Here is an 11,298-nt window from a genome sequence, read left to right as displayed (position 1 = left end):
CCAGAGAATTGCAGACTGTTAAATCTAGAAAGGTAACAAGCTGAAGAGTAAAAATTTATTCATAACAAAAATCTAAACACAGGTAACTGCAAACTGGGTGGAGGGAGCTAGTTTTCAACAAAGGGTGGAAAGTCAGAGAAACAGGAACAGTGAGAGGGGGACGGAGCTAGGAAACAAAATGCAACCAAACTGCATATTTCTGGGTTTGTGTCTGAAGGTTATAAACAAAAACACGTTTACATAAAATGTGTTCATTTTTCATTTTAATCAAAACAAAATGGTTCTAACAAGATGAAATTGGGTTGCTGACTTCTATCACATTTAAAGACAGAGCTCCAAACCATTTTGCCGATGGAGAAATGATATTCTGATACTTGGTCTCACGTGTCATTTTGAACTGTTTAGCATTTGGATAATATCACAAATAAGCGAACATTTTTCAATATCCTCCTTTAATTTTTTGGGGGGATGCATTTTACGTATTTCATAATCTATGGTTGTATCATTTATATGAACTAAGCCTGCGGAAACCATTCGAGGACCTCCGAATCTTGCAGTGTGGTTTTCTCGCCGTTTGTAGTGCTCCGGAGCGGTGTATGGTCTTGCGGAGTGTTTTGCCTGATTATGGCTATCATCTGGGCTCTTTCCTAAAAGCCTTGCTCTTGATTTTGTTTTTGTAAGATGCTTTAAAGAGGTCACAGGTAAATCCTCAAATTTATCTGAACAATCCTAAATGTTAAAATAAAAGATCAGCTTGGTAAGTTAGGTTTCTTAAAAAGTACAAAAAGTACACTTTACATTTATGAGGGCTAAAATTTCTAAGACAAAGAATGAAGGCACTGACAGTTTCTCCAGACTCAGACCCTACCTTCAATGCTTCTCATTAGAGCCTTCCTTAAAAACTACGCTTGGGGCAGGCATCTGGCACATGGTCAAGATGCCCCTTGGAACACCCACACCCAAAATGGAGTGCCCAGGTTCCAGTTCCGGCTCTGCTCCCAGTCCCAGCTTCCTGCGAATGTGCAACCTGAAGGCATCAGATGATGACTCAAGTACCTGGGTCCCTGCCACCCATGTGGGAGACCCAGATGGAGTTCTCTGTTGTCAGCTTTCCCAAAGAAAAGTCTGGGGGCACTTGGTTCAACAGGGAGAAATAAAGATAACTCTACCTCCCTTGCCCGTTCTCAGGATAAGGACATGATATCCTATATGATTTGGTACCATTTAACTTAAATACAATTTCTTACTTCATTTGAAAAAGTGATATTAATGAAAGATTCCATTTGTCTAAATGAACTTCAGAAAGTTTTTCCTCTCCAAAAGCAATGAACCCATATTGTTTCCCTTTCCTAATATATATGTACACACATAATCATTTGCTTAGTGCCAAGTTACTGAATTTAAAGATATTAGAAAACTCAAAATTGAGAGGACAACCTATGCTAATATTTGCCCTGCTACTATATAATGTAATATTTAACTATGTATTATATATCACATTTAACTATATAATATTTATCTTGCTACTATAAAACTAAAAACTTGCATTGTTGAAAACAAATCCCAAGCAACTATTCTTACATTAGGTTTATTCTCACTTTCATGGTAGAATTACACAATTAAATTATCAATTTAGTATCAGTCTTAGGACTTACATGAGTTTTCCCAATGGTGGGTGGTGCCTGTCGTATACACTAACTGGGCAATGGTCCAGAAAATTAAGATAAGTCCCTTCCACTCGAGTTTAACTTTGCTTCAGGATAGTTTGTATAGGGGCTGGCATCTGCAGTATAGGTTAAGACGCTGCAACGCTGGTCAGGATGCCTGTTTGCATCCTGGCTTCTCCACTTCCAATCCAGCTGCCCAATGGCCTGGCAAAGGCAGCAGAAGATGGCCCAAATATTTGGGCCCCTGCACCCATGTGGGAGACCCAGAAGAAGCTCCTGGCTTCAATCTGGCCCAGCCCTGGCCATTGTGGCCATTTGGGAAGTGAACCAATGAAGGTAAGATCTCTCTCTCTCTCTCTCTCTCTCTGTCCTTCTCTCTCTCAAATAAATAAGTAAATTTTTAAAGAAAAAATAGTTGGTAAAGTCTAGTAGATTTATCTTTCCAAATATTTTGTTAATATTAAAATAGGTTTGATTTCCCAAGTTTCCCAGCACGTGAAATAGCCACGGGGTGGTGGTGAAAGAAAAAGATTTGAGGCTAGACTAAAACTGTGTAATTCATAATTCAATAGGCTGTAAATTTTTCACATCAGTAATCTTTAGTAGGATGACAGGCACACATTGAGAGTTTCATATTTGTTTACTAAAACACAGATGATTAAGCTATCTGAAAAAAATTAAACAAGTGTACTTATACCCTGTGAAAAGAAAAGTCTCGGCTTCCCCATGAGATGGCCACTGCTAGAGGCTGTGCAGGTTGTGGCTCGCAACTGCCCCTGGCTGGTATTAATCAGGGCGACCATGCAGCTCATTTTCCATAGGCAGGGCCAGGCGCCCTGCTGTAGGCTGTGCCAACCTGGAGGATACGCCCAGCAGAAAGCATCCCTTTTTCTATTCCCATGCAGAGAGGGTGCCTTTTATCTATTTCACACACCAGCATTAAGGGTGTAAACAGTCTCCCTTATTTTGTGGTTGCACTTTGAGTCTGGCAAATTGATACTTAAATTTTGGAAAAAATTTTAAACTTGGAGGTTTCAATGGCTGGGGACCATTAAGGTTACAACGTGTAGACATATGAGAGTACTTCAATAGTTGGTGGAAATGGAATTAAAAGAGAAGTCAGGGCAGATGTTTGGTCTAACAGTTCAGGTGCCTGTATCCTATTGGAGTGACTGTGTTTGAGTCCTAACCACTCCTGAATCCAGCTAGACCCTGGGAGGCAGCAAGTGAGGCTCAAGTACTTGGGTTCCTGTCACCCATGTGGGAGACATGGATTGAGTTCTCAGCTCCCAGCTTTGGTCCAGTCCCAGCCATTGTGGGCATCTGGGGGAGTGTAAGATGTATGTGTGGATTCTCTCTCTCTCTCTCTCTCTCTCTCTCTCTCTCTATATATATATATATATATATATATACATATACATATACATATATATGTATATATATATATTTTAAAAACAGATAAGTTTATTTTGGTGCAAAAATATTTTGAAATCCATACAGATGAGGAGCACTTGGAAAGGTCATGGAAATGCATATTACAAAAAAAAAGCTTTATGCTGAAATTTCAAAAAATGTTTGCAGTACAATAAACTTAGCTTTTAACTCTATTTTTCACAAAATATTTGAAGTATCCTTGTATACCCTAAAGTAAGTTATAGAACTTTGGCAAATGCAGTAGAAGACTTAGAAAAGCGTTATTACATGTATAGTTCTTCTTGCAGTCCAGTGAAGTAATGTTCTTGGAACGGACTTCCGCAGATGGCTCCTTGTGGCGGGCAGTGCGCTTGGCAGCATCCTAACTATCTTGTTAAATGACTTCTTTGGTTTGGCGGCATAGTCCCTTTCTTTTCGGACCTTGAGTTTCAGATTTTCTCTCTTCAGGACTTCAGGGAAGAAGGACGACCTTGAGTCTTTCCTGTCTTCTATAATCTTAAAGGATTGTGATTCAGGAATCCTGGCATATTTTTCCTCACAGATTTCATTTGGGTTTAAAAAAAGACTTTGTATTTCTTGACTATACTGCGCAAATGTCACTACATGTCTCTTGTTGTTGTTGTTATTTCCTTTTAATCTCTGACAGTACTGTTCTTCTTGTTTTGGTTTTCCCCCAGTCTCTGAATTGAAATAACCTAACGTGTTTGTTTGCCAAGAAGGGAAAGGCAGTCTGTCTAAGTGTTTCTCATCTTCTCTTGGTATTTTGGAATTAGGAATTCTCGGGTACGGCGACAATACTGCTTTAGGTCTCTCCTGAACAGTCAGTTTATAAATGTTAATATGCTCTTTTTTCCCAAGCGGCTTCATTTTCAGTGTCATGTCAAAGCAAGCTTTTGACTGAGTCACTTTGGATTTACCACCCCAACCATATGGGTCTTGGTGCTCTGTTGTACAGAGAGAATTTTCTGCCGGAGGAAACTGCACGGAACCATGCTCTTTTCTGGGTTTCTTGAGCAACATATCTGTAAGTCTTTCTGGTGACTTGTTTAGTGCAATTGCCTGGATGTTTTTGTTGGAAGAGGGCTGTATTTTTACTAAACTTAGTGTTTCAGCCTCCTCTCTTGGGTAGTAACTTTTATCTTCCTTGATGGTTGCTGGATTTTCCTTTAAATTGTGTAAGAAAAAATAATCGTTGTCTTCCCTTCTGATCAACTCTGTTTCTACACATTGATCCTTAGGAGTCTTTTGCAGAGTGTTTTTTGGAACAGTTTTTGAATATTTGTTTTCCTTTTCTGCATGCTCCGCCATCGAGTGGTTGTCGTCTCTAACAGGTAAAGCTGACTTTATGCATTTTAATGGTGTGGAACTAGAATTCAGCAAACGTAAATGATGGTTGATCCCCTCTAACTGCCTTTCTGTCACTAGTCCTGCTTTTGAAAGTTTTTCTATAAAAAGGCTCTGAAAGTGTTTGCTTAAATCCGCTTTCAGACTTAATAATTCATTTTCCGATAAAGCAAGAAGGTAGTTTTGTAGAGATTTATTTAAAGGATATTTCATGTTTATTTCAAGCCTTCTACCGAAACTTCCACTTGCAATCTCTTGTCCTAACTCAGGATAGGATAGGGGAGCACTTTTAGTTCTTAGAGAAGCTATGTTGTTGTGTATGGCTTCAGATGCTGTCTCATTAAATAAGCTGCTCTCTGAAAGATTTTTTAGGAAGTAGTTTTGGAGAATTTCATTTAGAAAGGATCTTAGCTTTATTTCTAAATGCTTATCTATGAAGTGATGATTAAAATTATTTACAAAAGACATGATTTGTCTTACAGTTTCTGAGTATTTCTCCTGGAAGACGTTTTGTGCTTTTAGGCCTGCTTTCTCATTCATCAAATACAAATTTTGGTAGATTTTTGGTAGGTCCTCCTTGGCAATATGTCCTGCTTCTGACAGTCTCTCTACAAGGTAATGCTGGATCTGCTTACTTAATTCAGACTTCAAATTTTTCACTTCCAACTCTGAGAGTTCTTCTAGGAACACACGCAGCCTTGCATTCAAAATAGGTTTTCTGTGTAACCTGTCTGCCTTATTCAAATTCCCCGGGGTTTCTTCAAGATGTTCTGTAAAGCTTGGAAAATCATTTTTGATTAGTCTTTCTAACTCTTTTTCTGGCTGTCTTCTCATTTCAGACTGATTGTGTGTGAAAAAGGCTTTAAGGATGCTTCTCAGGAAGGATTTCAGCATCACGGCGTCGGAGTCGTCCAGCTTGCTCGTTATAGAGTTACTGAAGTTTTCTAAAATCGAACTGAGATCATTTTCTTCTCTGTCAAGCCGCTGACCATTACTTGGCAAAACTGGTTTCTTATCTGGTCTTAAATGATATGCTGAATGCTGTGGGGGCATCTTTGGATCTTCCTCTATCAATCCAACTCTACTGGCAAAAGCAGTTTCATTGGGAATGGTGGGTGTGTTCCGCCTTGAAAGAGGTTCTGCTGTTCTTTTGATTTCTGTAAAACCCCCTGTGGAATACCCTGGCCCTTCTCGAGAGGCTGCCGCTGTATCCAGCAAGGAACTCCTCTGGTATTCTTTATCTAATTCTATCACTTTGATTAGTCCAGATTCTAAAAGAGTCCCTATAGGAAATGCTTGTATTATCTGACTGACCACGGATTTGGACTGCGGCAACTCTATTTCATCATTTTCTTCCCCGTAGTGAACCAGAACATGCGAAGATAAGCTTCTGCCCCACTGGGTGGGTAGCTGGTCCTGCAAGTTCATGTCTGTCTCACTTGATTCTGTCACTCCCATCTCCAAATGTGACATTGGGGCCGTGAATATTTGCTTTATCACACAGTCAGGCACAGAGCCATGGAAACTTGATTTGCAGCTTGATACTTCACTTATTAAATGTTTCTTTTTGAAACTACTTTTTTTTTTCATCGGAAAATCTTTTTCATCAGCCTCCAAGTATTTTTTGGAGACAGATTCTGCTACCGCTGGAGATTTTCCTGGTCCATCTTCTGAAAGAAAATCCGTAGAAACATTTTTAATTACCTGACTTAAAAGAGACTTTGAATTGAAAATGTCTTTTTCTGAAAGCCAGCTGTGTAAATCTTGAATTTTTTCAAATACTGGGTCTTCCATACTACTTGCTGGTTCATTGTGAAAGCTTAGATGTGAAGAACTACTTTTCTTTATTGCTTCTGGGTTTATAGGAACTTGTGGCTTAGAAAATAGTTTGTCTGAAAGCTCTTGGAGATTTTTACTTAAAACTGACTTGAGTACCATTGATTGTCTTAATTTTTCTATATGGGAAGTGGGACTTAATGACTCTGAGACGTGACCCTTATTTACATTTTCAGTCACTGATGATTCTCTTTTGAAGGTTGGCAAAAATACATTTGGAAGTGTTTCCCTTGGCTTATTTTTATTGTCTAAAGTCTTCACTCTGATGATACCAGGATCATGGGCTAATTTATCCTTAGTGTCTAAAGTCTTTACTGAGTTGACAGTAGGATCAGGAGCTACCTTACCCTTAGGGTTTAAAGTCTTCATTGTGACACTAGGGTCATGGGCCCAGGGTGTCACAGTAGGTTCTGCAAATTGTGAACATGTTGGAAAAGGAGGGTCTTGGTCTTCAAGTTCTATCTCTTCTGTATACAAATAGCTTCTACTTTTGCATATATATTTATCTTTCTTTATTCTGTCTGACATTTTGTTGTTTATATTCCTTAGAAAAGGATCAAAACTGCCCAGGTGGAATTTCTGAAATTGAAAAAAATAATATCTGTAGCATTTATTTTCAATTTATAATAAATTCTAGTTAATTTTTTGAGCAATCTGTCACTTCATCTATTCATTTTCCTATCTACTACAAAGGGAGAACACCAACTTCAATTCATTTTAAAATATTTAAAATTGGGATTAAAAATAAAACGTGAATGCCAGTGTTTGAAATCCCTCATTCTGATATTATTTTTTTCCCAAGTGCTTTTTGCTGCCTGGAATATTTTTAAACCAATTAATAAATTATTTTAACAACTCTATTCCCAGTGTTAGTTATATTTGTTAGTATATTTGTATGCTTGTATACACACATACATACCATTTGAAATATCACAAATATTTAAAGACTGACTTAGAGATATATATCTTTAGCTTTTAATCTGGGAGTTTCAACAATGATTAGGCTCTCTACCCCAGTGGTTAACATGTTACAACAGGGTATTGCTTTTTGATGACTCAGAATAACATGAAAACACTCTGGTTACAGTGAAACCTTAGTATAAAGTACAGAGGTAAGTTTTGTAGTTCTGGGACCGGGTTATACTATCACTGAGACAACCTTCAAAATTGAAATCCTCTATCCAAACCCTTTGTTCATACTACTTCTACATTAGCAATTGAAGGAAGTAAAATCTGAAATAGTCAAATTTTTAAAAATTTATTTCAACTTAATAGTTCAAAGTACTTTTTAGCAATTATAATTTGTTTCTAAATTGCAGTTAATAGTCACATGACAGATTATGAATCCTCTGGGATTTTTTTTTTTGAGAAATACAGATTCCAGGCTTCCATTCTCAACTGAAATCCACTGGTTGGAGGTAGGAACTGAGAATAAGTATTGTTTAAAGCTAGCCAGGCATTTCTAATAACTAACTTGGTTTTGGAATCACTGAATCTTATAAAGTATTGGAGAAACCTAGTAATTAAGTATAATTAATATTGAGATAGAATTACTCAGGACTCACCTGATAATCTGGTGTGAATTCTCTATATAGTGGCTTTAAAAATGGTGAATTGTTTTCTTCTGGTGAAAAAGCCACCTTATAAAAAGAGAAATTTTAATTTTAGACTATATATATTTCCCAAAATCATTTTATTCTTTCAACTACTATTAGAGATATATAAAAACTTAGAACCTAAGTGTTTCTGTCATAACTAATACCCTTTACCCTGCCAATTATTAAAGAAAAATGTATATATACATATGTATCGTATTAGCTTCCCTGATACTGTAAAATTCACTCTATTGACTTGTAAATCAAAATAATGCTACAGTAACATCAAGCAGAAACAAAAGTAGAAATCAAATAGAATTGTCAGAACAAATGTAATCTGATTTTTAAAGCTTATGAAATACTTTTAGATAATAATTAGTAGTTGATATTAAATTGAGATAGTGTTTTCAATGATTCTCAAACTATCATCATCAAACAAATACTTAAAAGTGCCTAAAGAATACTTGCAAAATCAAAGTGCATAGAACAAGTATAGAATCACAGAGGCATGTTGAGAGGGCGGTTATTACTGATGCAACCTCCATCGTCGTTATTGGTCAATTTCACTTTTCTATGTCTTTGTGTCTTTGTTTTGATAAATTGTATATGTCCAGAAATCTATCTGCTTCTTCTAGATTTTCCAATTTGTTGGCATATAGTTGACTGTAGTAACTTTGTGATTCTTTTTCTTTCTGTTATATCCATTGTAACACCTTTGTCATCACTGATTTCATTGATTTGGTCCCCCTCTCTTTTTGTTTTGGTTAGTTGGGCCAATCATTTATCAATTTTTTTCCCAAAAAATCAGCTATTCAGTTCACTTATCTTTTTCATTTTTTTAATTTCAATTTTGTTTATATCTTTTCTAATTTTTATTTTTCTTCCCTCGTATTAATTTTGGGTTTGGTTTGTCTTGTTTTTCTAGGTCCTTTTTTTTTATTTAATGAGCATAAATTTCCAAAGTACAGCTTATGGATTACAATAGCTTTCTTCCCCCCATAACTTCCCTCCCACCCACAACGCTCCTCTCTCCCACTCCCTCTCCTCTTCCCTTCACATCAAGATTAATTTTCAATTATCTTTATATACAGAAGATCAATTTAGCGTATATTAAGTAAAGATTTCCACATTTTGCTCCCACACAGAAACACAAAGTGTAAAATACTATTTGAGTACTAGTTATAGCATTAATTAAACACCTAAGAGTAATTGTGTATTAATTACAGAGTTCAACCAATAGTTTTAAGTAGAATATAAAATGCAACTTTTGTATTGTTGTGGCTTCCCCCCCAAACAACCCTCCCTCCCGTGGCCCTCCCCTCTCCCACTCCCTCTCCCATCCCGCCCTTCATCACGTTTCATTTTCAATTACCTTCATATACTGAAGATCAACTTAGTATATACTAAGCAGGGATTTCAACAGGCTGCACTCACACAACTGCACAAGGTATAGGGTATTGTTCGACTAGTAGTGTTGTTTTTGAGTTTCATAGTTAAACATATTAAGGACAGAGATCCTACGTGGGGAGCATGAACCCAGTGACTCCCGTTGTTGATTTAACAATTGGCACTCTTATTTATGATGTCAGCAATCACCCGAGACTCTTGCTATGAGCTGTCTAGGCTATGGAAACCCCTTGATTTCACCGACTCTGAACTTGTTTAGTCAAGGCCGTATCACAGTGGAGGTTCCTTCCTCCCTTCAGAGAAAGGCGCCTCTCTCCTTGATGGCCTGTTCCTTCTGCTGGGGTCTTGTTCACCAGGATCTTTCATTTAGATTGTTTTTTGCCACCATGTCATGGCTTTCCATGCCTGTGAGACTCTCATGGACCTTTTAGTCAGATCCGAATGTCCCAAGGGTTGATTCTGAGGCAGGAGTGCTGTTTTGGGCATTTGCCATTCTATGAGTCTGCTGTGTGTCCTGCTTCCCCCGCAGGATCATTCTCTCCCTTTTGATTCTATCCTTCATTATTTGCTTACACTGGTCTTATTTGTGTAATCTCTTCGACACTTACCCTATCTTTTGATCGGTTGTGTATTTATATTTGTCACTTTACCAAGTGTGCTGGCATTGGTACCTGCCTCCTTGGTAAGGTTGAGTTGAAATCCCCTGGCACATTTCTAGTTCCACCATTGGAGGTAGGTCTGAGTGAGTATGTGCTGTCCTATATATCTCCTCCCTCTCTTATTTCCACTCCTATGTTTCACAGAGATCAATTTTCTATTAATTTTTAAACACTTAAGAATGGTTGTGCATTGATTGCAGAGTTCAACCAGTGGTCTTGTGTAGAGCAAACCGAGCAACAACAACAACAACAACAAAAATACTAAAGGAACAAAATAGTAAGTTGTTCCTCAACAGTCTAGACAAGGGCTGCTCATGTCATTGTCTCTCATAGTGTCCATTTCACTTCAATGGGTATCATTTTAGGTGCTCGTTTAGTTGCCATCGATCAGGGAGAACATGTGATATTTGTCCCTTTTGGACTGGCTTATTTCACTCAGCATGTTTTCCAGCTTCCTCCATTTTGTTGTGAATGCCCGGATTTCGTTGTTTTTTACTGCTGTATAGTGTTCCATAGAGTACATATCCCATAGTTTCTTTATCCAGTCATCCGTTGATGGACATTTAGGTTGATTCCATGTCTTAGCTATTGTGAATTGAGCTGCAACAAATATTGAGGTGCAAATGGCTTTTTTCACCCATTTAATTCCATTTGGGTATATTCCAAGGAGTGGGATGGCTGGGTCCTGTGGTAGTGCTATATTCAGGTTTCTGAGGATTCTCCAGACTGTCTTCCATAGTGGCTTTACCAGTTTGCATTCCCACCAACAGTGGATTAGTGTCCCTTTTTCTCCACATCCTTGCCAGCATCTGTTGTTGGTTGATTTCTGTATGTAAGCCAATCTAACCGGAGTGAGGTGGAATCTCATTGTGGTTTTGATCTGCATTTCCCTGATAGCTAGGGATCTTGAGCATTTTTTCATGTGTCTGTTGGCCATTTGGATTTCCTCTTTTGAAAAATGTCTGTTGAGGTCCTTGGCCCATTTTTTAATTGGGTTGTTTGTTTTGATTCTGTGGTGTTTTTTGATCATTGTGTAGATTCTAGTTGTTAATCCTTTATCTGTTGTGTGGTTTGCGAATAACGTCTCCCATTCTGTTGGTTGCCTCTTCGCTTTCCTGACTGTTTCCTTTGCTGTTAAGAAACTCTTCAATTTGAGGTAATCCCATTTGTTTATTTTATCTTTGATTACCCATGCCTCTGGGGTATTCTCCAGGAATTCTTGGCCTATTCCTATATCTTGAAGGGTTTCCCCTATGCTCTCAATTAGTTTCATGGTGTCGTGGCGCATCTCTAGTTCTTTGATCCATGTTGAGTGGATTTTTGTATAAGGTGTAAGGTAGGGGTCTTGCTTCATAC

The 11,298-nt window shown here is 37.8% G+C and overlaps 1 protein-coding gene across 1 annotated transcript in view; it reads right to left on the bottom strand.

The window, feature by feature from the left end:
• Positions 1 to 339: 339 nt before the first annotated feature.
• The window catches only part of CATSPERT (catsper channel auxiliary subunit tau), a 191,265-nt gene continuing 180,306 nt past the window's right edge, over positions 340 to 11,298 (bottom strand). Inside the window, exons 14-16 of the mRNA XM_089328530.1 lie at positions 7,847 to 7,921; positions 3,369 to 6,860; positions 340 to 729 (exon numbers count right to left, since the gene is read on the bottom strand). Coding sequence (XP_089184656.1) covers positions 388 to 729; positions 3,369 to 6,860; positions 7,847 to 7,921 — 3,909 coding nt within the window. The 3' untranslated portion in view covers positions 340 to 387. The remainder of the gene's footprint in view (positions 730 to 3,368; positions 6,861 to 7,846; positions 7,922 to 11,298) is intronic.

The sequence above is a fragment of the Oryctolagus cuniculus genome, chromosome 3 (assembly GCF_051225735.1).
Source record: "Oryctolagus cuniculus isolate XC-2025 breed Fujian yellow rabbit chromosome 3, ASM5122573v1, whole genome shotgun sequence".
In the NCBI taxonomy this organism is placed as follows: domain Eukaryota; kingdom Metazoa; phylum Chordata; class Mammalia; order Lagomorpha; family Leporidae; genus Oryctolagus; species Oryctolagus cuniculus.
This window is presented reverse-complemented; position numbering and strand designations above follow the sequence as displayed.